At 39.6% G+C, this 27,020-nt stretch overlaps 1 protein-coding gene across 5 annotated transcripts in view; it reads right to left on the reverse strand.

Moving 5' to 3' along the window:
• Nucleotides 1-27,020, reverse strand: part of ABCB4 (ATP binding cassette subfamily B member 4) — a 65,203-nt gene that overhangs the window by 22,788 nt on the left and 15,395 nt on the right. For 2 of the 5 annotated variants that reach the window (XM_059171004.1, XM_059171002.1), the window contains exons 7-16: nt 26,102-26,273; nt 24,935-25,059; nt 22,216-22,387; nt 19,812-19,925; nt 18,597-18,707; nt 18,258-18,383; nt 15,009-15,212; nt 14,476-14,646; nt 6,132-6,293; nt 1,069-1,245 (exon numbers count right to left, since the gene is read on the reverse strand). In XM_059171004.1, coding sequence (XP_059026987.1) covers nt 1,069-1,245; nt 6,132-6,293; nt 14,476-14,646; nt 15,009-15,212; nt 18,258-18,383; nt 18,597-18,707; nt 19,812-19,925; nt 22,216-22,387; nt 24,935-25,059; nt 26,102-26,273 — 1,534 coding nt within the window. Of the gene's footprint in view, nt 1-1,068; nt 1,246-6,131; nt 6,294-14,475; nt 14,647-15,008; nt 15,213-18,257; nt 18,384-18,596; nt 18,708-19,811; nt 19,926-22,215; nt 22,388-24,934; nt 25,060-26,101; nt 26,274-27,020 lie in introns of those variants that run through there. The other 3 variants (XM_059171006.1, XM_059171003.1, XM_059171007.1) reach the window with 3 other exon arrangements.

Raw genomic sequence — 27,020 nt, forward strand, 5'->3', positions numbered from 1 at the left:
ATAAATATACCAAGATGAAGACCTTTAAAAGAGCCCTTGTAATCTCTGCAGTAAATACTGTGGGCAGAGAAAAACAGAGCAGTGAACTCTCAGTAGGATGAGTTTCTTCGGGCCAACACGGGAATAAAAATAAACCACCTTTATCAAATAACATCCAAGTGTATTTTCAAACAATTTCTTGAAATAAGAAAATACATTTTCTTAGAATGGATTCCCCCTTACAATGATAAAAGTTCCAGTTAACTTGAATTAATATCACAAGTCTTCAGGTGGGAAGAGTTAAAGAACACAGAATTTGGCTATTTCTCGACATTCTGTCCCTTTCCTTAGTAAGATAATTCCAATCTAATTTAGGGTGGCAATGCATACAGTAAAAAGATTAAATTTTTTACCCTCCCTTGTAGCTAGGTATGGCCATGGGATTAAGTTATGGCCAAGGACATGTAAGTAAAGTATGTCTGGAACTTCTGGAAAATCTCTTTGTTTCTTCCTGCTGTTTGGACTATGGCTGTTATGGCTGGAGCTTCAGAAACCCTTTTAGATCCTTGAGGACGAAGGTCACACGCAAGCATAGTGAAGATAAGAATGAGAGGAGCATGAATCCAAGGGAACTGCGGGGACACCACCACACTAGCCTTGGGTTTCTTACCACTGAGGCTTTCTTAGGTGAAAGAAATGAAAACTCTTCATTTGTTTGAAATGATGTTATTCTGGCTTTTCAGCATAGACCATCAGAGGTAATCGTTCCTAACAGAATGCAGATATCAGGGCCTTTCACTGGAGCTTTATCTCTGGATCTCAAAGATGAATGGAATATCTACGTTTAAGCATCTAATCACAAAGACTACTTTTCTCAATATATCCCCCCAAAACAGGAAATCCACTTTTAATTGAAATTGATTTTAATTCATTGCCAAATGCATTTAAAAGTTCAAATTTCCTTTTTTCCAGGAAGGAAAAGTAGATTCAGAGTAGGAATCAATCGTCTGTGCCTGCAATATACCAGCAAAGGTAGGGATTTTAACAGTAGAACTCTACCACAAAAGATTTAAGTGAAAAACAACTTACAAGTTCTTTGGCTTCCACTTCAAGGCCGTTCTGATACTTCCATGAATTTCTAAGGCTTTTATGAGTAGAATTCCTAAATAGGCGAGATTTCCAGCCATTAGGGGCCATATCTGCGGCAGCCTTTTCATTATTTAGTTCAAGGTCAAATTCTCCTGATTGGACCTGGTTTCCTGACATCTGAAAAGAAAATGTTAAGTTGTATACTTGTGTGTGTCTTCAGATGGATATGACGTCAAATTTAGACCCATAAAGCCATACTGAATATTACATGTGCCACGACTTGTCCATTTCCTAACAGCTTCTCAATCAAGACTAGCTCTAAGACCGTCAAGAAGTGTTTCAACACAGAGAAGTTGTGTTAAAAGGACACAAAAGCTAAATCTCATTTGAACAATATAAAAACTGGAGAATAAAAGTATTTCCTAAAAATTAAAAGGCAAGTTTTCCATCATCCAGCAGGTACACAGGAATTTTTTCTGCACTCAAGAATGCGGGAACAATTCATGACCACCACCAGCAGGAAGAAGAATAGAACTATTCCCGAGTGTAATTTTTAAAGCTACAAACAAGGAAAAAGCTGGTCACTCCCCATGGGAGGCAATTAAACTGCTTTCCCTGACTGGCTGAGTACATTCATCTTTTTCCTTCTATCCCTGCTCAGACTCATCTCACCCCAGGTGACCCCACCTGCAGACTAAGCTTCAGTGGGATCAATTCTCTCCTTAAAGGGGGCAGGGGCAGGGAAAATTTCCAACTTCCAGCTCAATGGCTGGTGAGGAACATCAAGCCAACCTTGCTGACGGCTAACTTTGAGTCTAAAACTCTTAATGGTTTATCCAGAACCCGAGTTACTGTAGTGATGTCATGTTCTTGCTCCTTTTCTTCAGGTCCTGTCCCCCAACCCATGCCTATGATGAGTGCCTCATGGCACCTACAGCAGCCTCTCGAGAGCTCTGCGTATTATCCCATTCTAGCATTCCAGCTGTGCTTTTGATATCCGACAGAACATCACCCACGTGCCTTGAACTGCAGGATAGTGACGCGTTCTGCGGTTCTGCAGGGTGGACTTCCTTACTTGCTTATAATTGGAGCTGTTTTCCACCATCTCCCAACCCAAACCAACCTAAAGCCCTAGTCTTCTGATTGCTGCATCCTCCCTTCCATCCACTCCCACACTCTTACCAGATTTATTTTCCTAAAGAGCAGTTGTGCTCAAATCACATCCCAGCTCAAAACATCTTCCACAGGTCCTCATTGTACGCTCATGCCTGGCCCCCTCAAATTCTAGTTCATGGCAAGTCAAACTGGACCACCTCTTGTGAATGCCTCTTCTTTTCCTTCTTTTGTTATCTTCTCTATGCTCTCAAAGGGTCCATCAAAATGAACAGTTCTACCAATAAGCCCACTCTGATTTTAGCCTTCTGTAACTAAATGAAGAATCCCTCTCTCTCTCCCTTAATAGTTTTTTCTGTGCCTTACCCGAAGCCCTCATTTCGTGGGTGCTGAGTTCACTGAGCTCCAAAGTCAAAATGGCCACTTTAACCAGGTGATGAAATGTATTTATTTAAAACCAATAGCCCTTTTTTCTTACACCTGAATATACCTCAGCTGGCTCAAATATTTAATTATGAAAAGTAAAACAATAAATGTTGAAAGAAAATATGGGTGAATAGCGTTTCTAAAAACAACTCCAAATCCTGAACATATGAAGGGGGAAAAAAAAAGATAATATAATTACATATGATTTTAAAGTTTTTGCTTTTCTTTCTTTCTTTCTATTTTTTTCTTCTTCTTCTTTTTTTTTTTTAAATTTATTTGATAGACAAGTAGGCAGAGAGGCACACAGAGAGAAAAAGGAAGGGAAGCAGGCTCCCTGCTGAACAGAGAGCCCGATGCAGGGCTCCATCCCAGGACCCTAGGATCATGACCTGAGCCGAAGGCAGAGGCTTTCACCCACTGAGCCACCCAGGCGCCCCTCTTCCTGTTGTTTTTAATGGTAGCCAAACAAACTACAAAGCAAAATTAAAAGAACAAAGCAGGGGCACACAGGTGGCTCAGTCAGTTAAGCATCCTACTCTTGATTTCTGCTCAGGTCACAATCTCAGGGTAGTGGGATAGAGTCTGTGACATGTTCTGTGCTCAGGGAGGAATCTGCCTGAGAGTCTCTCTCTCCCTGTGCCACTTACCCTCCTCACATGCACGTACGTGTACATGTGCTCACATGCGTACTTTTTCTCTCCCCCTTCCCTCTTAAAAAAAAAAAAAAAAAGGAGGAAAAAGGCAGGAAAAATACATGCAAGAGTGGATTTCCTCTTTATGCCAGGAGTTCTTATAAGTCAATATCATGAGCGACCCAACAGAAAAATGGCCTAAAATAGGAAAAGATGCTTTAACAGAGGAAAAAACACAAATGGCCAATGAACATGTGAAAAGATAATCTCATAAATAATGAAAGAAATCTGGAAATACTGTTTAACTCTTTTAGGTTAGGAAAGATGAAAAATAAAATACCAAGTGGCCGGTAGTGCTTATCAACAAGGGTTTGAATTATAGGAGTCTCTCAAATTTCTAAGATACTCATGTTTGAGGTTTTTTTTTTTTTTAACGCTTGGAGTTTTAAAAATAAGAATGCATTACATTTATAATCAGGGGAAAAAAAATACATTTAAAAGAAACAACGAAGAGCCAAGAGTCTAGGTAATGAAAAAGCAAATGAACATTCTACTTAAAAACAAAACCGAGACAAGGTTTTTCTGACACTAGGTTGGTCCGTCTTTGGGACGAGAGGACAAAGCAGCATGTTGGTGTGAGCATTTAGTGAACACCCAGGCTCACTGAAGCTCTTTCCTCCATCTCTGCACCAGCACCAACAAATAATTGGTGAGGCAAAGTGTAAACCAGAAGTGGGAAACGTGTGAGTGTCCAGGTGGCCACGCTCATGGGGACTAAGAATCACAGACTGTCAGAGCTGGTGGCAACATGAAGCGGTCATCTTGGGACATGCTCTCCTCAGTGAACCAGGAAGAACTTGCTGAAACCACTGCTTAGTTGGTGACAAGCCTCTTCTATCACAGGACACTGTTCAGTCTTCCATGGTATGTCTTTTTCTAGGAAAGAAAGGTTATTTCTTTCCTAGAAAAGAAAGGAGGACAATATAGAAACGTCAGAGCTGTCCTTATCCTCTTGGCAGCCTCGGTGGCCTCCGAACCTAAGTGCTGGTGGGAAGAGAAGGTCATTCTTTCTGGGGCACGGAAGTGGTCAGCCAGGGGAGAAAGTGGTTACCACATTTTTTTTTTTCCAGATTTTATTTTTTGACAGACAGAGATCACAAGTAGGCAGAGAGGCAGGCGGAGAGAGAGGAGGAAGCAGGCTCCCTGCCAAGCAGAGAGCCTGATGCAGGGCCCCATCCCAGGACCCTGGGATCATGACCTGAGCCGAAGGCAGAGGCTTTAACCCACTGAGCCACCTAGGCGCCCCGTGGTTACCAAATCTGACAGGCAAAACTGCAGAGCCATAGGAACCATTAACAAAATGAAAACTAAAACTGAATTAAAGGAATATTATACTTATTTTCTTAATGAGAGAAATGATGAAGACCCTGTGATGGGTAGGCCATATGGAAATAATTAGTGAAAACACAATAATTACTGCCGGAAAACCTTTTCTGGCCAATTGAAGCAAGAGTTGTAAGACTTTCCATCGTTTCATTTGGTAGTTTCACTAACCAGAGTTTCACTCTAGTTCCTAAAACAGGTAATATTGATAATTGTTGGTTTGTATTACTGTTGTACTATGCTTACTTGTGCAACTTTGCAAAATAATTAAGCTAGAAATAGTTTGTTCTATAAACATTCTTATATCAAAGCAAAAGTATATACTTCTATAAATATAACCATAACTACGATATGTATGGGTATTTTTTTTTCTTAACATTTCAGATATAGATCATCTGGATGCTAACATTTTAATGGGTACTCAGCAATCCATTATAATAACGTGTAATAAATTGCTGCAGCTGGTTAAGCATCCGACTCTTGATTTCAGCTCAGGTTATGATCAGGGTGGTGAGTTTGAGCCCTGAGCTTAGAGGAGAGGAGAGTCTGCTGGATTTTCTTTCCTTCTACCCCTCCCTTTGCACCTCCGCCCCCCTCTCGTGCTTACACATGCACTCTCTCACGCTCTCTCAAATAAATAAATATAATCTTAGAATACTTAGAGAAATACTGGAAATAAACTAAATACTCAACTTTTGCTTTGATATAAGAATGCTTATAGAAAAAATATTTCTAGCTGAATTATTTTGCAAAGTTGCACAAGTAAGCATAATACAATTGTAATAGAAGCCAACAATTATCAATATTACCTGTTTCAGGAACTAGAGTGAATGATTTTTTTATTTTTTATTTTAATTTTTTTAAGATTTTATTTATTTGACAGAGAGAGATCACAAGCAGGCAGAGAGGCAGTCAGAGAGAGAGGAGGAAGCAGGCTCCCCGCTGAGCAGAGAGCCTGATGTGGGACTCGATCCCAGGACCCTGAGATCATGACCTGAGCCAAAGGCAGCGGCTTAACCCACTGAGCCACCCAGGCACCCCGTGAATTATTTTTTTTTTTAAAAGAAGACTGCTCTATTCACTTCCTAGAGTCATGACTCCTGCTGCTGGTTTTATTAGGATCATCTAGGAAGCATTTTAAAACTCACATAGAACCTCCTCTAACCCTGGGAGATCCTGGCATCTCTGGCTCCTGCCACTTCTCCGATGGTCCCTAGTCTCACAGTGGAAAGGACCTTCTAGGTTCAACACATTCCCCAGGCAATTAAGGATCTCTGTCCTGAGAAATAAATTTGAAACATTTCTGACGCCTTCTTTCACTTTCCTCCTCCCTCACCTTTCTCTCTCTCAGGATTCTTTGGCTGATTCCGAATTCAAGGTTGAGACATACACTTTCAGTATCTTCCTGAAGCTTTCTATTTCTCAGCATGGCATTAGCGGCCTGATGTTTTGATGATACAAAGAACACCCTACTGAGAAGCAGAAAGCAAAATCCTGGGACGCACATACCTGCATGTTAACAAGCCTGAAGTACACGCCTTCCTTCTTCATCAGCTCCCTGTGGCTTCCTTGCTCCACAATGACGCCATCTTCAAACCCAGCGATGACGTCTGCGTTTCGGATGGTGGACAGCCGATGGGCTATCACGATGGTGGTCCGGCCTTCTCGGGCCTGAAAGGGAGGATGGACGCGACGCTGCAGGCTTTAGCAGGCCCCGGAGCACGCAAGGCTCCTCATGTGGACGCACCTGTTAGCAGCTGATGAGAGTAGATTGCCCTGCGGGCAGGGTGCACGGGCACCCTCATCCATGGAAGGCTAAGGTGAGGCTTGAGTTCTGGACCAGAAAGGAGGCCAACCGCTCCATACAAGGATGGGGGTAATTCTGGAGGCTCACGGTAGTGTAGGCTTGCCCGAGGAAAAAAACAAGAGAAGGTCTGACCTTTCTCAGGTGTTTTCATACTTGTCTGAGGACCCTTCTTTGTTGGTTATGTCCAACGCAGCCTTCTCCGGGGCACTTCTGGAGGGTTTGTTTTGGGGAACCTGATTTTAGCTGTAATTCTGATGGGCTGCATGCAAGCAATTTAGATGAAAATGTACTTGGGGAGCACATGGTTTAAATTATAGTTCAGGGACCATCTACATCACTAACTCTGCAGTGGGGTCAGTAACTTTGCTTTTTAACAAATGCCCCAGGTGAGTGTTATGCACGTGAAAATCTGCAAATCATCCCGTTAAGTGGTTCTGTGAACTCACATTTTGGCTTGGTAGGTTTATCAATGGGCTTTTAACCCTGAAATGTGCTCATCAAATTATTCATGTTATATCATTTATGAAGGTTATTCTTTTTTTAAAAAATATTTTATTTATTTATTTGACAGAGAGAGAGAGATCACAAGCAGGCAGAGGCAGGCAGAAAGAGGGGAGGAAGCAGGCTCCCTGCTGAGCAGAGAGCCCATTGAGGGGCTTGATTCCAGGACCCCGGGATCATGACCAGAGCCGAAGGCAGAGGCCTAACCCACTGAGCCACCCAGGCACCCCAAGGTTATTCTTTTTGATACTCATTAGCTCTGTTAGGCTATAGCTTCTTAAGACCACTCCTACTCTGAGGCAATAAAACCACGTGATTAGGATGGTTATTAGAGTATAGCTTAATTCACATAAGTAGTTAAAAATGCAAATTAAAAATGACAGCTGAGATTCATAATAGTCAAAAACTGGGAACAAGCCACATGTTCATCCGTTAATCAAAGGATAAACAAAATGAGGTACATCCACGCAATAGAAGATTATTGGGCCATAAAAAAGTACGACATTCTGATACAGGCTTGACTATGGATGGACTTTGAAAACATTAAACTAAATGAAAGAAATCAGTTACAGAAGGTCTGCATTGTATGATTCCATTTATATGAAATTTCCAAAATAGGCAAACCCATAGAGACAGAAAGTAGATTTAGTGGTTGTCAAGGGCTGGGGTGAGTATGGAATGCGGAGCAACCTGATAAGAGGTACTAGGTTTTCTTTGGGGATGATGAAAATCTTGTGCAATTAGTGGTGATGGTTGCAAAATTTGGTGAGTATACTAAAAATCAGTGACTTGTACATTTCAAAAGGGTGAACTTCATGGTATATGAGTTATATCTCAATTTTTTATTAACAAAGAACAGCCATGAAAATTCTGAAAAAGAAGATAAGGAGAGGGGAATACCTTCACCAGATATTACACATAAAAGACTACTTAAAATAGTAATTAAATAGAATCCAGGGGAAGCTATCAGTGAATAGGCAATTTGATCAATAAACCAAAATAGAGAGTCCAGAAATAGATATAAAACATTTAAGAATTAGTGTATGATAAACAAGGCCTTATCAGTCAGGAAAAGGGTAGATTGTACAATAAATGGTATGGACCAACTGTTAAATCACCTGGAAAAAAATAATGTGGTCTTTTCCCATCAGTCCTTACACTAACATTACCACCATCAACTATGTTTAAATAAGTATAAAAGAGTTAAACCATAGCAAAAAACAGAGACTAGAGCTACTATTATCTATTGGATAACATTTCTGACTGTTCAGATTTTAGTACCCAGGCCCTCAAAAATGTTCATATGTATTTGTCGATGTGGAGGTTGCATATCTTGGTCTGTGTATGGTAAGGCATGTAGGAAATAATTTTATTATTCTAATCGTATTCATGATACTAATAGTGATGAGTAAATTGCTAACAATGGCTATATTAATATTATGATAACCATAGGTTGATACTACGTCAACATTTTAAAAAAGCCCAGAGGAATTATAGCCAGACTTGTGAGCAAATGATTGATACGGAGGAGAAACAAAGGAAGTGTTGATGAATTTAAAAGTTAGCAAGTGTCACCCACGAAATTCTGGCCAGAGTAGAGATTCGACACAAAGAGATTTTTTTGCAGAGCTTTCAGATGTTCCAATGATGAAAAAACATTGATAAGTAAATATCCCAGATTGAAGGACACCAACTGTTAAGAAATTTAGACCTTCTGCTAATGTTGGATATGCAGGGATAAAAGGCAGGTCCAAACAAAGGGAGTATTAATCCACTAGCTTTCTGGAACTTCTGAGGGAAAAGGAGGTGGGGGGGGCCTAGCGGGGGACATAAAATGAAACCTTTGAAATCATTTGATAAAATCACATGGAGGCTAATTTTAATTTTTCTCTTGCCCCTCCAGTATGTAACACTGTGAGTAGAAGAGTCATGTAGGTATGAAACCTTGTGACTACTGACTTTCATTTAAAAACCATAATAACAAATCTGCATTTGTATTCTTTAAGATCTTACATAGAAAAACCTATTGTTTGTTTTGATAAATAGTAGCTATCTTTGAGTCAACAGCTGATATAGTCCTTAATTTTTTTTTTTTTTTTTACATACACATGTATTATTTCAAAGAGCTGGAGCATAATTCAGTAAAAACTTATGTAGAATCTACATAATCATATCTACATAAGCATAATCAGCATGGTGCTGATTAAGTGTTAAAAATATATAAACATAGGGGCGCCTGGCTGGCTCAGTCAGTAGAGCACCTGACTCGATTTCAGAGTCCTGAGTTCAAGCCCCACATTGGGCGTAGAGCTTACTTTAAAAAAAAAAAAAGAAATATAAACATGAACAATTTATTAATTCTGCCTCTTAGAGGATTTAATCTTTCTAGGAGAGAGAAGTCATATAAATAAATATATATAATAAATAACTACAACAAATTGGTGCCAAAGTATTGATAAATGTATAAAGAATTCACAAAAGAAAAATATTATTCTTACAGGATAGGTAATCAGGGACAAATAGCAATAGATATAATATTCTTATGTTCTTATATCCTTATGCTATATCCTTATGTTCCTCAGAGGGAAAATAATAAATTACAAAGTCAACCTGTCATTGTTAAAGTATCATTGGGACCTTAGAATGACTGGCCCAAGTGACTGACTAGGATCATTGAGGGAGGTGCAGTAATAAAGGATTTCCCTTTTAAAGATGTTATTTATTGTTTTCAAAATAGATCAGCTTGCTTATCTTGCAAAGCATGGAGTCAATTAGGTAGAATATAAAGTAGTCATAGCAACCACAGTTCATTAAACATGGCCATAAACACTGCATCCAGAGGTGAAGTCTATTTCTCCATCTCCTCAAATCTGGGCAGGCCTTGATATTGTTTTGACCAAAAAAAAAAAAAAAAAAAGTGAAGTAATTGACACTTGGCAATTTCTAGAATCCGGGCTTCAGGAGGCCTTAGATTTGCTACCTTGAAACCACAGTAAAAGGAAGCTTGTTTAATCTACTGGAAGATGAGAAGCCTCATGGGCAGAACTGAGCAGCCTCATGGGCAGAACTGAGTAGCCTCAGGCAACAGCCATTACAACTGCTGGGCACAAGAGTGAGGCCACCTTGAACGTTCCAGCCCAGCGGACCCTGAGTTGAAAGTAGCTGCCTAAGGGAGACTAGGAAAACCAACAGAAGAACAACACCAGCTGTCTTCCTAAGTTTTGACTTAAAGCAGCTGACTCAGAAATCTCAGAAGCCTGGAAGAAAAGTAAGGACGTTGCTACTGGAGCCTGGAAAGAGGGTAACCTGCATTATACAGCCTTGGAGTATCTGGAGAAGAAAGGGTCCTGCTATCATTTGAAAGAAGGGTATTTTATCTACTGCACTTGTACATCTGGCCAAGAAGATTCTAGAGATCTCTGAATAGAATGTTGACATGCCAGTGGGATTCCACTGGCTCTTTGTTACAAGCTACAGGAACTTAAGAAGGAGCTGTTTGGCTTGCAGGGCGAATCTAGAGGAAACACAGGAGACCCATGCCTGCTTGCTTGGGGAGTGAATTGTTAGTCATCCAGTGAAATGAAGTCAAATATCCAATCAGTGTGTGAGTATATGATTTTTTTTGTTAAAATATCTGAGACATTTAAGGCAGATTCTGGTAGACGTCCACAGCTACATAAAAGGGCTCCAGAGACTCTTAAGGTTTTTCTCATGGCAGCCTTCACACATGGTCCAAAGCAGAGATTCGTTTTGGAAAAAAAAAAAAAAATTATAGATGTAGGTTTTGGGGCTTGAGTGAGCCACGGTCGGATTCCAAGCAAGCTCACAGTCCTTAAGAGTGTCTACTGGCCTGCACTGAAGGAGACTGAGAAAATCGAAAACATAGAGGCCCGCAGATCCCAAATTTCTGTGGGTAGAAAGCATTCTGAGAAAGTTATTCAGCTACAGACACAGGCCATTTCTATCACAAAGCAAAGATCTCTCAGAGAGAGGATCTAAGAGCCCAGAAGGTAGAGCACAAAGCCAAGGAGACCACTGCTCGGGGTGGGACAGAAACTTAATCAAGGAGCCAGCCCATTCCCTGGGGCAGTGGGGTAACTGGCTACATGCACCTGACTGCACGTCACGATTACTAGGGGCCGGTAATTGCTATGTGCTTCCTGTTCTAATTTTTGAGTGGGAGTGACTATTATTATCCTGTTCTTGCATCAACATTGCATGTTGGGGGTGTGTGTGGAAGAAAACTTGTCTCTTGAGTTCACAAATCTTGGATCAAGATGAGCATAACATGAAAAATCCATCCATATCTGGACCCATACAGATCTTCAGGTACTGGACTTTGAACCTGAAAATTTTGAGGGTATTGGGAAGAGGTGAATTTATCTTGCAGGTGGGAGAAGGGTGAGTGATTGTGGGAGAGAGTGTTCTGTGAAAGGTTAAATATGGACACAGACACTTTAGAGCTCACCCATCAAGAGGTGGTGGACTCTGTCTCCTCACTCCTTCAGTCTGGGCTGCGCTGTGGCTTGCTGGGACCAACAGAATATGATGAAAGGGACACTGTGTGAGTCCTGGAGTCGAAGCCTATAGACGTCTTCTAGCTTCTGCCTCAGGACAATGTCCTGAGAAGGCCATAGAAGGCAGCCAGGCTAGTCTATTGTATAAGTACCAGAATGGGAAGCCACATGAGAAGCCCAGTCAACAGCCTGCATGGGAGTAAGGCCATCTTGGACTCTTTCAGCTAAGTCAACCCTCCAGGTAGAGGCAACAATATGTTCAGGTGAAAACACCAAAAGATCCACCCAGCCAATCCACAGAATTATTGGTTTAAGACTGAATTCGGGTGAGGATGTTGGTGGGAATGCAAGCTGGTGCAACCACTCTGGAAAACAACATGGAGATTCCTCAAAAAGTTAAAAATAGAGCTACCCTACGACCCAGCAATCACACTACTGGGTATTTACCCTAAAGATACAAATGTAGTGATCTGAAGGGGCACGTGCACCCGAATGTTTATAGCAAAAACGTCCACAATAGCCAAACTGTGGAAAGAACCTAGATGTCCATTAACAGATGAATGGATGAAGAAGGTGTGCTGTATACATACAATGGAATACTATGCAGCCATCAAAAGAAATGAAATCTTGCCATTTGCAATGACATGGGTGGAACTAGAGGGTATTTGAGAGGCAGAGTAGGAGATTTGAGGGGTAGGGAAGGAAAAAATGAAACAGGATAGGATCGGGAGGGAGACAAACCATAAGAGACTCTTCATCTCAGGAAACAAACTGAGGGTTACTAGAGGGAAGGGTGGGGAGGGATGGGGTGGCTGCGTGATGGACACTGGGGAGGGTATGTCTATGATGAGTGCTGTGAAGTGTGTAAGACTGATGATTCACAGAATCATCAAATAATATATCATATGTTAATTTTTAAAAAATTAATAATATATCATATGTTCCTGGGTGGCTCAGTGGGTTGGGCCGCTGCCTTTGGCTCAGGTCATGATCTCAGGGTCCTGGGATCGAGTCCCTGCTCAGCAGGGAGCCTGCTTCCCTCTCTCTCTCTCTGCCTGCCTCTCCGTCTACTTGTGATTTCTCTCTGTCAAATAAATAAATAAAATCTTTAAAAAAACAAAACAAAACAAAAACAAAAAACACCTGAATTTGGGATGGTTTGTTATGTAGCAATAGGTAACCAATTCTGCAGTTAGTATAGTTAATAATCATGGTACTGGCAGTCACCATAATAATAGCACCAGCTAACATTATCACATAGTTCCCAATGTGCAAGGTATGCGCTAGTTTATTTACATGTAAAGATTTCACTTTACATGTAAAGATTACAACCTTACATTGTAAAGATTTCACTGAATCTTTACAACCATCTTATCATAATTTTCCCCCTTCTCCCCAGTTACTTCTGCAAGATCTCAGGCTTAGAGACAGGTCAGTTAATTTACCCAGGATCATGCAGCTAGAAAGGGACAGAGAGCCAGGACTCCAGCCTTGGCCAGTCTAGCACCAAAGCCTGTGCTCTTAACCCTTCCCCAAGCTGCTAATGGCTTTTCTTGGGACTTAAAAAAAAAAAAAATTACAAGTGATTCATCAGCTATTTTTAAAACCTAAAATTTTATCAACTGGGGAGTGAGTCATAATCCTAGAGAACCCAAATTGCTAAAATTGCATGAAGTAACTTGTCTATCAATTAAAACTTGTAAGACTACAATTTTTCTGATAGGATACATATCACAAAAAATAACATGTGTAATAATTCTGTTTCTGTTCTTTTAGCACAGAAAGTGCTATTATATTGAGTATTTGTATCCTAGAAAGCATTGGGACCTAAGCTTTAAGGATGAATGGGACATTTTCCCCCCAAAATATCTTGCTTATTCTGACATCTTCAAAAAAGTCTATGTCAACACATGAATGCTCATTTAAGTATTATGTTTTAATTTATGCAGTTAAAAAATAATTTCCTACTTTAAGTCATGCCTGATTAACCAAACAAATGCCAGTTTCCTGTGTTTATATATTGGTTCCTTAATACTGAGACTTAACATACATGAAAGCAATATAATTTGGTGCAAGAATTTGTGAGGAATAACTATCATCTCATTAATCATTATTATATTAAATTATATAAAATAAGCCAAAATATTAATCTGAAAAACCATGAAGCACTGATTAACCCCAGTTTATAGTGTTTACTTAGGATTCAGGTGTAAGTTTTCCTGATTCATACAACTTGTCTCTAAAATCGCAAGAGGTAGTTTGGATAGAAGCTGTGAATTCAGTTGCACATTTGATTACTAAGTATTCTCAAATCAAATATATTTGTGGTGTTTATGTTTTTGAGACCCATTGAGACGGTGTCCTCTGACTCTGGTTATTATCCTGGGTCCTTAGTACAGATGACATCAGCAGTGACCACAAGAGTGTCACAGCATAAGGTTCTTCCTGGAAAGCTTCAGCTTTGAAAAATGACTGTGAGAGATTCAGAGATTCCAGAGCTGGGCATGTGAGCTCAACATCCTTAAAATGTGTTGCTGATTTATGTGCCTAGATAAACACACAAACTGGATTTTACTTCCTTTGGCCTTCCTTTCACCTTCGTGAATAAAGATAATGGTACTGCCTTTCTACAGAATAAGGTAAGTATTTTGAGCTGTTTTTTCATCTGGACTGGTGTCTAGGTAACCAGATTTTTCTTTGGACATTTTAACATGACTTTTTTTTTTTTTTTGACAGGACTGCTTTTGATCAAAGCAAGAGCCTCCGAGCAAGGAGTTCATGACCAAGTGGCTCGCAGCATACGCCTGATTGGAGCTCCGTGTGCTTTGGTAAGAGCAAGTCGGTTAATGCGCCACCTACCTCTCTTTGCCACGTGACGTGACAGAAAAGGGAAATCAATAAAGCCCCAGGAGAGAGCTTCACTTGCTCTCACATTTATGTTTTTCAATCTAGAATCGCAAAGCATCGGCAAGAATTTCCAATAAAGCCTTCAGTGTGCTGGTCCTTTGGGCGTTTCAGGTTGACTGACCTTATCCAGGGCCGCCTGAACCTCTGCTTCGCTTTCAGTGTCCAGGGCTGACGTGGCCTCGTCCAGCAGGAGAATCTTGGGGTTGCGAACCAAGGCCCGAGCGATGGCGATCCTCTGCTTCTGTCCGCCACTGAGCTGGGCCCCTCTGTCTCCAACCAGGGTGTCGAATTTCTACAGCACGGAAAACAGGGAGGAACTCATGTAGTTTAAATAGAAAAGGCCATAGAGTCTAGAAGTTCATGAAGACAACGTGGAGCTTCTTTTTGACTATGGTAATGAGTCCCAAATTATAGTAAAGTCGATGAATACTGAATTCTAAAAAACCAGTACCATATACTCTGTATAAATTTTATGGGATTCCTGTACTAGGCCGTACTCCTTATACCTCCAACTGAATAATGCAAGGGACTTGCCTAAGGAAGGTTGAACAGCCTTACATCTTAAACATTCATAGCTTAAACTTTGAAGAAAGAACTTGCTTGCACAAAGTCAAATTCGAATTTCAAGGGCAAGGATGTTAACAGAGCCTTTACCTGTGGTAGTTTCATGATAAAGTCATAGGCGTTGGCCTCTTTGACAGCTTTCTTTATCTCATCCATGGTGACGTTTCCACGGCCATAACGAATATTTTCAGCAATTGTGGTAGAAAAGAGCACTGGCTCCTGACTCACCACTCCAATTATCTCCCTGAGATATCTTACATTAAAGGTCCTAATATCCTGCCCATCAATATTAATCTGGAAGAAAGAAATATTTCCATTTAATATTTTAAACCATCTGACATCTAAAGCATCAAGACTCTTTAATTTGATCCAAAAAGTCTTGGCTGCCATTTAACATTTAACTTATTAACTTATTTAACTTACTTTTGTGGCTACAAGTGGTTAGAAATGAGAATTACAAACAAATAGCAATGAGTGAGAATAAAAATAAAAAGCATGTTTATGATCTTACACACACAGATTTTTCATGGATGGATTATTCCCTATAAGCGATAGGAGGTTATATATTTTTGGCATACTATTATTTTTTGCTTATCACTATTTAAATTTGAATAAAGTATCCATTTACCTACATAGTCTACATTATCATTTTGATGGCATAATGATGTTTTACTAGATGGACTATACCATAATTTATTTTAGCATTTCCTACCTGCTAGGTACTTGACTTCTTTCAAAGAACACAGAAAGACAATCATTGTAGAAGTAGAGTTACCAGGCTGAAGAGTAAGATTTCTTTTTATTTCTCTGATAACAGTTGCTTACCTGTACAATGACTGGGCTATGTTGGACATTTATTATTTATTGGAGAAAGGCTGAATAGACAACACTCTAAAAAGAGTTTAACAATTTATAGTGTCAGCAAAAATATGTAAAATGTATCTGCTTTTTTGCAACTTACTAGCTCTGGGTTTTATCATTTTAATTTGTTTCTTTCTAATTAATAATTGCAAACTGGTGCCTTATATTTGCTTGGTTTTGTATATATTTATAAATGAGGCTGAACGTTTCTTGAAAAATTTTACAGATACGTATTTATTCTCTAAAGATTTTTATGTTTTATTATGTTTAATTAAAGAAAAGTTTAAGGAAAAATTAAATAAATAAATTGCACCACTGGACATTTCTTTTAATATTTTAGTAAGAAAATTGCTAAATCATGATGTGAACAGTGCATACCTCTGAGTTAGAGAATTTCTGAAGACTTTTTTCCATGTTGACATGTATATTTAAAAAAATATTACTCCAATAATTATTTTCTTTTTGAAAAATTTGAAATTTGAAATATTTTTGAAAATTTGAAATTTTCTTCTTTATAATTTAAATTCAATTAGTCAACATTAAAAAAACTTTTTTATTAAATTTTAGCTGGGCTCTATGCCCAATGTGGAGCTTGAACTCACAACCCTGAGATCAAGAGTCACAAGTTCCAACAGCTGAGTCAGCCAGGCGCTCCTACTCCAATAATAATTTTATTTTATTTTATTTTATTTTTTTTAAAGATTTTATTTATTTATTTGACAGAGAGAAATCACAAGTAGGTAGAGAGGCAGGCAGAGAGAGAGAGGAGGAAGCAGGCTCCCTGCCGAGCAGAGAGCCCGATGCGGGACTCGATCCCAGGACCCTGAGATCATGACCTGAGCCGAAGGCAGCGGCTTAACCACTGAGCCACCCAGGCGCCCATCCAATAATAATTTTAAAAAGAAGATATTTTCAAATGTGTATTCTTAATGGTTAGTATCTTACTAAGTTCTTTTTTAAAAATAAAGAAAAATGTTTATACTTGAACCAACCTAGAGTTTGCTTTAGTAAATGGGGATAGGATTATATTTCCCCTGATAATATATTTTTTCAAAAACGTGTATTTTCTTAAGTTAAATAAATAAATAATTCATGTACCCTAGAACTCTCTATTCATTCCAAAAAACTCTGTTCTATCTCAATGCCTTTTAATGTCTTTTTTTTCTTGTTTTTCTTTATACCTTGTAATCTTCTGTTTTCATAATTATTGATTCATAAGATATTTTAGTATCAGGTAAACTCAATGTCCTAAAGTTGTCCTCAGTTGTATCAACTGAGGAAATCCCAATCTATACTGTGGGCTGGTATTGTATTAAAATTAAGTTTACTGTTTTTGATAATTGTTTTTGTGGTTATGTAAGAGAATGTCCTTCTTCCTAGAAAATGTACTTTGCAGTATGTAAGGGTTAAGGGGCATAATGTCCTTACCTTAGTCTCAAAGATTCAGAAAAAAATATGCCCTTGTGTGTGTGTGTGTGTGCATGTGTATTTATTATATATGTGGATAGAGAGAGAAGACAATAAAGTAAGTGGGTCAAAATATGAACAATTAGTAAATCAGGGTGAAGATTGTATGTGTTTCCTGCTTGCAACTTTTAAGTTTCAATTTATAAGAAAGGTTTTTTTTAATCGTACTTATTTATTTTTTAGGTAGACTACGTGCCTAGTGTGGAGCCCAATGTGGGGCTTGATCTCACAACCCTGAGATCAAGATTCAGATGCTTAACTGACTGAGCCACCCAGGCACCTCATAAGAAAGTTTTTGAAAGGAAAAAAATCTACTCTAGACTCTTAATGTCTCAAAAGTCCCCAGAAGTTTTTGAAGAGACTACCCCACTTTCCCCTTCAGATATCCCAGCATTTAAAAAGCTCAGCCATCTTTGATGAATTTAATTATTGTCCTGAGATTTCTTGTGACCTCGAGTATCAGTTTCTCAAAAATTACTATGTGGAATATTTTTTAGCAAACCCAATAATTTCTTGAAAATAACAGTCTCAGTGGTCTGGGTGACTGTTTCCCTGTTGAGTTAGTGAGTTATGAAATGCTTACTTAGAACAGAACAGAGTGTTGTCTAGCCTCTTTGGCTTTTATCATCTTTTTTTTTTTAAATTTTATTTATTTATTTGACAGACAGAGATCACAAGTAGGCAGAAAGGCAGGTAGAGAGGCAGGCAGAGAGCCAGATTGGGGGGGGGGGTGGCGCCGGGTTGGGGGGAGCTCGACCCCAGGACCTTGAGACCCTGACCAGAGCCAAAGGCAGAGGCTTAACCCACTGAGTCACCCAGGGGTCCAGGCTTTTATCATCTTGAATATTTTTCTAATCCTTTCCTGTGTTTGAATGCATTATCTAGATGGATTGCAATTCTATAGCCTTTTGCCAGAATTGGATTCACATGCAAATTTGCTACTGAAAAAACACTTTCAAAGGGCTAATTGGTACCCTGCTGGCCACTTTGAGAACGTGTCTTCCCACTTACCCTACCCTCATCAGGGTCATAGAGCCTCTGTATCAGCTGCACTGTCGTGCTTTTCCCGCAGCCGCTGTTCCCGACCAGTGCCACTGTCTGCCCACTCTCCACCGTCAGGTTGAGGCCCTTCAAGATCTGTGAGGGCAAAGAGAAGAACACAATCACAACTAAATCCTAAAAGGGGACTAATTTGATTCAGTTTGAACTTTGAAAAAATTATCACATAAAGGAATAAAACCCCAAAAGGAAAAAGTATGTAAATATCAAAACAATAGAGACTGTAGATTCTTTATGATGAGTAAGCAATCAATCTGAGTTAGGAATTCTTACAAATATCACTTACGGTACCTTGACATCAGCTCGAGCTGGATAAGAAAAATGAACATCAATGAACTCCAAGTTCCCTTTGATGCTGTTGGGTTTGTGTCCTCTCTCTGAAAAACTGTCAATTTTAGGATTCTAAATAAAACAAAACTCAATGACTATTCCATCATAGGACAAACAACTGCACTTTTAAGGAATATGACTAAGCAATTTCCAAAAAAAGGAGTTGGAAAGGCACAACTTCCTTCCCAAGAGACAGAACCTAGTTGTAGACTATGTGTGCATGTGTGTGTGTGTGTGTAAGAAAATATTCCTTGGCAAAAATCAGACACTTTCTGATACATAGGAGTATATTAATTTCATTTTTTATAATGCCTCTCTTTAAGTTTTTGGCCTATCCCCATACATTTTCTAAATGGTCAAATATGCAGGCTTCTACAAGTGAGATAAGTGAGATAACAAGACATATTAGAATTGATAAAGCCAGATATTCCAGCATTTAATGAAAATGAGCTTATTCTTAAACAGCAAATGGGATGGATTTGGGTTGTGAAGACGTGGTTAAGGCCAAGTTATTTAGGAGAAACGTAAACTGTAAATATAATCAGAAGCTGAGCAAGTTTCTCCTGACTTGGGTCAATGAACCCAGAGGATCTGCTTGGATTACATGACCACATTTCAGGTACCTCTTCTGGATTTTATCTGTGTAATGCAGGGACATGCTTCAATATGTGAAAACGATTTTCTTTACTTCGCTGCATGCATTCAGCATAGTTGATTCAAAGTCATATGAATCATGCAATGATTTTTTTCCTCGAAGGGGGCAACCCGCAGCAAAATATCATACTGTCATTACGGGTCTCACCAATAATTCTTCCACCCGCTCATTCTCTGTATAGAAATCATAATATTCCTAGCCCAGTTACAAGATGCAAGAGCAGGGGGAACCTGGGGGGCTCAGTGGGTAAAGATGCAAGAGTAGAGAAGAAAAAACTCAGAAAAGCAAACATCTTTGTTCTGGACTTTAGTAATCACACATTGGTGCAAAGGTTCTTTTCCAAAATGAGATCAGTGTTCTATCATTTCAAGATGAACCTTTAGAAACATTAAGAAGAGGCACTTTGTTCCATTCATTACTAAGAAAAGGTCCCTTATTTTCACATGATTTTTCATCTAAAGGCAGAATTAAGTATGTGAGCCTCAAAGAATTTTTTGCCATGGAGAAAATAAATGACTCACACTATCAATGATGTTGAAGATCGTGTAGGCTGCTCCTCTTGCGTTGGCAAAAGCGTCAATGCATGGAGCAGCCTGCCCAACGCTGAAGGCTCCAACCAGGATTGAAAAAAAGACCTGAGCGAAAGAACATGGGGAACAGTTACAAGTCCCCATTCTGCTGCCCGTTATTATCTCAAATACGACTCTCTGAAACACCTACTACACTAAGGATTAAGTTTAGGTTTATCCCATTAAATATAATTTTTAGCAAAAGGGCAACATTTATGATGTTAATATAACATTTCCTTGCACAATAGGCTTCTTTAACCTCAAAAACCCTTCTTTGTCTAGCTGGTGAGACTATCTGTTGTTCTTCTCCTGAACTTAATACAGTCAGAACGGTTTTTCAGACCTAGCTCCTTGACTTTGAAGCCAATGGCCACTAGAGGGAAACATTGCCCATCAATAATGTTATTCAAATTGTTAGGACTTTCTCTACCTATGCATGGAATTATACAAAACTCTCAAGATGAAACACAGTAGATTTGGGGCCCGTGGAATTTCCCTTAAAAAAAAAAAGCATTTTACATATATATTTTGATAACCTTTTTTATATTAAAAGTAATAGTTCACACATAAATCACTAAATCACACTTGTGTGCACTGATTAATAATTCTTTTAAACACAATTATTCTATACTATGGCAAACAGAAATTAACACATTTCCTTTTACTGGAGAAAAGCCAAGAATATAGCTTCAGGAATGCATATGATTAGCAACACTTAACTGAAGAAAACATAAATGTAGAGAAATTATAACTTTCTCTCTGGGCATGACAAAACTTCTACATTTAGCTTGACTTTGCTCTGAACACAGTGAAAAACACTTCACAAATCCCGAATTCAAATATCCTACCAATATCTAATCTACTGACTGCAATACAGATGAGAACAAGTAAGGAAGCAAGAAAGGTCTCTACCAAAGTAGATGTTATAAAGGTCATGCACCAGAACTCTTGTCCTGGTGTGCAGAGGGTGTGGCTGGGCTCTCAGCACCATGGCTCTGCTCTCCAGCCCTGCTGGGGAGGTGTCACTGTCCACATTGTACAAATGCAGAGACTGGGCCAGAGAGACGAGTCAGGATTTTCTCTCTCTCTTCTTTCTTCTTTACAAAATTTAGCAAATGAGGAAGTGAAGAAGGTGGAGAGCTTCCGAGCTGACCACCAGAAAGGAGGCCAAAATGAGAAAAAAATCAACCCCCACAAAAAAGAAAAGGAAGGAAAAATCCACTCCACAGTTACAAAAGTTCATCCGGCAAATAGCCCTCAACACCTAATGGAATCTGAAGATACCATTCCAAAAAACATTTTGAGATGATTAATTTTCCTAATGGTCCCCATTCATCACCAAAGAGCCAAATTGGGATCAGTATGCTCTGCTTAGAAGAAACACAGGAAACTGTAGGTTTTAAAAGATTGCTCTTTGAATGGTTACATGTTGTTTGGATCATCACTGACATGTAAAGATGGTCACAAAATATTGCTGGTTTATACAAAAAAGGTTTGTAGGGGTGCTTGGTAGTTCAGTCAGTTAAGTGGCTGACTCTTGATTTTGGCTCAGGTCACGACGTTGGGGTCCTGGGATCAAGCCCCATGTCAAGCTCTGCACTTAGCAGGGAGTCTGCTTGAGGATTCTCTTCCTCTCCCTCTCCCTCTGCCCCTTTCCCTGCTTGTGCGTGCGCTCTCTCTCTAACATAAATAAGCCTTTTTAAAAAAATGTTATAAAAAGATATGTATAATATAATTCCAGTTTTCAAAGAAAAAAATAAATATATATAATGATGCAGGAGATCTACACCAAAAGTTGTCATTAACTATGTATGAATGATTAAATTCTAAGTAATCCGTAATTCTAAAAATTCTGTATTCTAATCCTTCATATAACTAGTATATGTCATTTTCTGAATCATAAAATCTATGTTCATTCTAAAAAAACAGAAAATAAATGTCCATCTTATATTTTGGATAGCTGATGTTTTATATTATATAAACTTGGCGTTCTCTCATACTACGACTGATCTATAATAATGTTAACTTTCTTATATTATGAAACTCAATGGCAGAAAGAGGATGCCTCCAATCCATATTTGTTCATTCATAAATCCATTCAATTTTTACTTTCTTTTATATGCTGTAAAGCTTCCAAGTAGTCCATCCACATGCTACTTTTCTGCCCTCAACTCATAATTATGTCTTGAGTATTCTAGAAGGCCAGGTCTGCCCACGGGACAGAGCAAAGATTCCCCAAAAGAAAAAAGCCTATAATCAGGCTCATTCTTTGAAAAGGAGGAGTATGAAAGAAAACACAAGGTAGAGGGATAAACAGTATTTTTGGTTTCTTATAAATACTAGGAAAACTACTTACTGTCATTGCATTTCCAATAGTATATTCTTTGGATATAACCAAAGTGGATCCGTACCAGAAGGCCAGCGCGTATGACGCATATATTAACAGGAAAGCTATGCCCATGGAGATGTTTGCTGAAATAGCTTTTTTAATTCCAATCCTTTTGGCATTTTCTAGATGTTTCTCATACCTACCAGAAAATGAGGGGAAGATGTTGTAGCAAGAAAACAATCTATAATCAGAGCCATATTTGCCTCCTACGTAGTTGGAGGTTTAAGGAACAGAGCCAACCAAGTAAGAGACCCTACTGAAACCCAGCTTCCTGGCAATCAAACCAATTCAGGATCAGCCAGGACTAGAACCTATCTGAGCCTTCTCTTTACTGGCCTGGACTCATCTCCTTTGGTCCCTCACAGTCTAACCAGGGTTCCTGTAGCTGTTCCAGGATTGAACTCCTCTCCTGGGATATGGGAGAGCTTTAGCCATCACTTTCCTGGCCAGCATCACGAGCCGAGGTTCAGGTAGGAGAAGAGAAACCAAACCAAATGAGAACGGCTCTAAAACTTACATATGTTTCAGGATGATTACAACAGATTCTTTACACTGCTCAATTTCTCTTCTCTAAAGAAGAGAAAAGACTTCTTCTATTGCCCCATTGGGTGAGCACCGGAATTTCACACATTCTTGTGTTAAACTTTGGCCTACTTTTTTTTCTGTTTTGTTTTGTTGTTGTTGTTGTTGTTGTTGTTGTTGTTGGTTAGTTTTGTTTTGTTTTTTGGTCAGACTGATCTTCCACTGTCAAGCCAGGGCGCAAGGTTCTAAAGTGGTCACTTTGTATGGGGTTCTTACTCGGTTTTTCTAGATTTTAGTTACATTATCTATAAAATGGAGTTAATAATGCCTACCTTGCAAGATCATTCTGATACTGAGAGAGAATTCTGGAGAGTAGTTACCACAGTGCGGGCACACCAGGCAAAACCTGGTGATTCTTATTCCTCTTATTATTCCTACTGTTGTTTTAGTATTTAATCTCTCCCTGAATAGTGCACATAATATTACATTTCTGAGTAGTAATTAAAATTCATATTTCTGGCTTCCAGGATTTGATACAAAGATATAAATGTCTACAGTGGGTCTGATAAATTACGATTTTTGTTTCCATCAGTTTAAACTAAATCTACCTTTCCATGCTAGGTACAGAAAGTGTGTAAAACTTAATTCTGGCTGCCTAAAATTAGGAAAAAAATACATGTCTATAAAATGAGACTGGGGAAATATCATATAAAATAGTGTGTTTCTAACAAAAACAAACACTTCTCTTTTTAGTTTAACCAAATGAGATGTTGAAGATTCATTAGATGTTTGTTGTTGTTGTTTTTTTTTAAATGCCATTGCCACCAAAAAGTTTCTGTGTTTGATTACTCAAAGCAGCTGACTTTTCAGTGTGCCCTGCCCAGCTCAGGGCACTGCTTTCTTTCCGCAGATCTGTGTCCCTGGGAAGCCCGTGGCAGGCCGCCTCCAGCCCTGTGATTAGTCCCCTGTGGCGGGGCCCCAAGGCCCAGGGAGATTCAGGTCAGCCCCCGTGTGACACCAGGCTCCGGTGACAGTGGAGGACATGCTGTAATTACCTTCGCTGAGGCGGCTTGCTTACTGCGGCTAATGGAGCGGTACTGATTACACTCCCATCCTGAGGTCCCAGGGAGGGTTAGTGTGCTCTGTGGGGGCTACTGTGTGCAGGAAGCAGCAGCGAGAGAGAAAAAGGAAGAGATTAGAGAACCGGAACATGGCGCTTGTGAAGAGGGCTTCAGGAAAAGGAAAAGAGGAAAAGAAAATGGAGGAAACTGGGGGCAACTTGGCTTCTGAGGAGGAAGAATTTCCAGAGAATTTCTCTTGCAAAAAGTTGTGGGTATCAGGAGTCCGGCAGGATGGCAAGAGAGAATACTTGATGCCGAATCATACTTTGACTGTACTGGGGCATGCTAGCTAAAGGAAACTGGTTGGGGGCATTAAAGAAAAGCAGACTTGCCTTTTCTGCGGGCTTTGTTTGGGCATTTTGGGTTTTGGCTATCAGGTTCCTGTAGAGCAGGGCTACGTGGCCTGGGATCCATGGTCAAGGAATTCAAAGGTGGAAACAATTATATCATTATTTTCACGAACTTGTACCTGAAAGATAGCATTTCCTTGGATTCTTAGCAGAGGCAACAAACCACTGCAGAATTAGCAGTAACCATGCCTTTGTTGCCAATAGAGACCTTGGATCATTTTTAGATCATGCTACACTTGAAACAAGTATCTTGAAGTATCTTTCACCTGCACTTCTACTTCAGAGTTACACTAGTTACTGAACCCAGAGTTCGCTCTTATTATTTAATATGCTAACAGCAAAGGCAGATATCTACTGTATCACAGTTTAAAAAATATTTTGAAAACTGTACTTTACTATAATTGGTTTCTTTCGTAATCCTCTGTGTTTTGTCTTGTGCATTTAAAATTACTGTTCTAAGGAAGGGTCCGTAGGCTTCATCAGACTGCCAATGGAGTCCATGGAACATAAAAAGAGTAAGAACCCTGCTTTAGAGGCTGACATTAAACTCCAGACATCAGGAAAGTGTCCCTATATTGGGGGCGGGAGGGGTTAATACTGAGGCAAGGCAAGTAATAGACACACACAACAAAAGATGAGTAACAAGATGCAAAGATGGGTTCTTTGATCTAGTGGACAAAGAACCTTCCTGACCTCTCCAGCTCTTTGTTCTGGCCTCCAAAGGCTATCACGGTCCTGATGGCCCCCAGAGCCTCTTCTGCCACGGCGCCCGCTTTGGCATATGCGGCTAGCTCTCTGTCACTAAATGCCGAGAGTATCTGGATACGGGGAGATAGGAGGAGAAACATTCATGACTTTCGAATGGGGAGAAAAGTTAAAAGGCAGTCTGGTCAACTCTTTAACTTGCTTTTTCTTCCCAAACCCTTTCCCTTTCCAGACACTGAAGTCATGAAGTGAACAACAGTACGTGTCCCAGACCCTGGGACTCCTTCCACCCCCTATAAAGGCTAGATCTGATCCCCCCTGGTGGTACGCTCCCCGAGAGCAGTCAGGAACAGAAAATCCACATATAATTCTCTAATAGTGCCTTGAGGAATAACGTCAAGTTCCACATCTGCTGTGTTTTTTTTCTCTGCTAATTGCAAAATGAACTAAAATAAAATCTTACTGCTTTGGAAAGTCACTATTCTTTATCATATCATGATTTTAAGTACTATGGGAACAATGCCTCCAGATCTACTCATGGGCATTCTGCTTTATAATATGATGACTAAACAAGGTATTGCGAGAGACAGGTAAAGGAATGATCAAAATAAAAGAGTTACAAGTAAGTCACTAAGCAGTTCATCAACCTCCAAAAGAGCAAAATGGCCAGTAACATTTCTCAACTCTGCAGTGTTGTCTGAAGTAGAACAGGTTAACAAACATTTTTGTGGCATGGCCAAGTTGGCAGAGTGCCACCTGTCAGAGATAACAGTTAAAAATAAATAAAATAAATCCAAACTTCATTTAAAAAAAAAAAAAACATTCATGCAATGGTTTGGTAGAATGTTAGGTTTTAAAATTGTGTTTCCTTAAATAGGAACATAACCATTTAAGCAGTTTAAACTACTATGTCAGCAGATTTACCTGAACAAATAATAGCAGTGCAAAAAATCCATAATTGAGATAATAACTGACCTTTAAAATCACATTAAAAATGAATTTCTTTATTATGGCATTAACAGAATGCTTTTAAATGTGGTTTCAACTGACATGTCACACAGATATGGACAACTACAAGAACCCGAACCCTGCACGTTAAAAAATAACTATTGAAGTGTGGGCTAACACACAGGGAAATGCCCCCGTTTCACACACCTTGGCCCAGACAGCTGCAGAGAGTCCCAGGATAGGGCTGATGGCCATTATCACAAGGGTAAGCTTCCATCCTCTAACGAATCCTACTATGAATCCTGCAAAAAACGTGGCTACTGCTTGAAAGAACATTCCAACCTTGTCACCAATTCCTTCACTGATTTTGGAGATGTCACTAAAAAAGATCACACCTAAGTGGTTACAGGCAGGAGGTCTTCAATCAGAGGGCTGAAGCAGACATCTGACAAACACATAGGTAAATCTCGTTCACACTACGGCAAGCCTCGTTCACAGTCTTAGCCTCTTGAATGAGATTTTTCCCCACCTAAATACTGCACAAAGGAAGAAATTCAGGTTCAGTTCATGCCTCTAAGAAGTTTGTATCATTAAAGTTGATGCTATTAAACTAGTTAATCCCATTCGAGAAACACTAGCATTCTGCACGTATGAATCCATGTGTTTAAAAGCAGGGTTCAGGAAGGGCATAGCAACACTAATAAGGAAGGCCTACTTGCTTCTACCCTCTGCCCTACCCTCAACCCACTCCCTTCTCAACACAGTAGCCAGCGGGATCCTTTGAAAATGGAAGTCTCAGCGTGTTCCTCCTCAGATCAAAACTCCCAATGGCTGCCCATTTTACTAGGAGGCAAAGCTGAAGTCTGTAGTGAGGCCAACCAGGTCCTAATAAAAGAACTTTGCCTGTTCTTTTTTTACTTCATTTGCTCAGGACTCTTTTGCCAGGAATCCCAGTAAGGCAAAGTTTGCCATCTATCTCCCCCTGCTGGAAAGTAAGCAACAGGAGGGCAGAGATCTTTGTCTTGTTCACTGGTATATCATAAACATCTAGAAGAGTGCGTGGCATGTAATAGGCCCTCAGGTATTTGTCGAATAAGTGAAGAGCCAACAATTACGAAGACAAGCC

This window comes from Mustela lutreola, chromosome 4, assembly GCF_030435805.1.
Source record: "Mustela lutreola isolate mMusLut2 chromosome 4, mMusLut2.pri, whole genome shotgun sequence".
Taxonomy (NCBI): Eukaryota; Metazoa; Chordata; class Mammalia; order Carnivora; family Mustelidae; genus Mustela; species Mustela lutreola.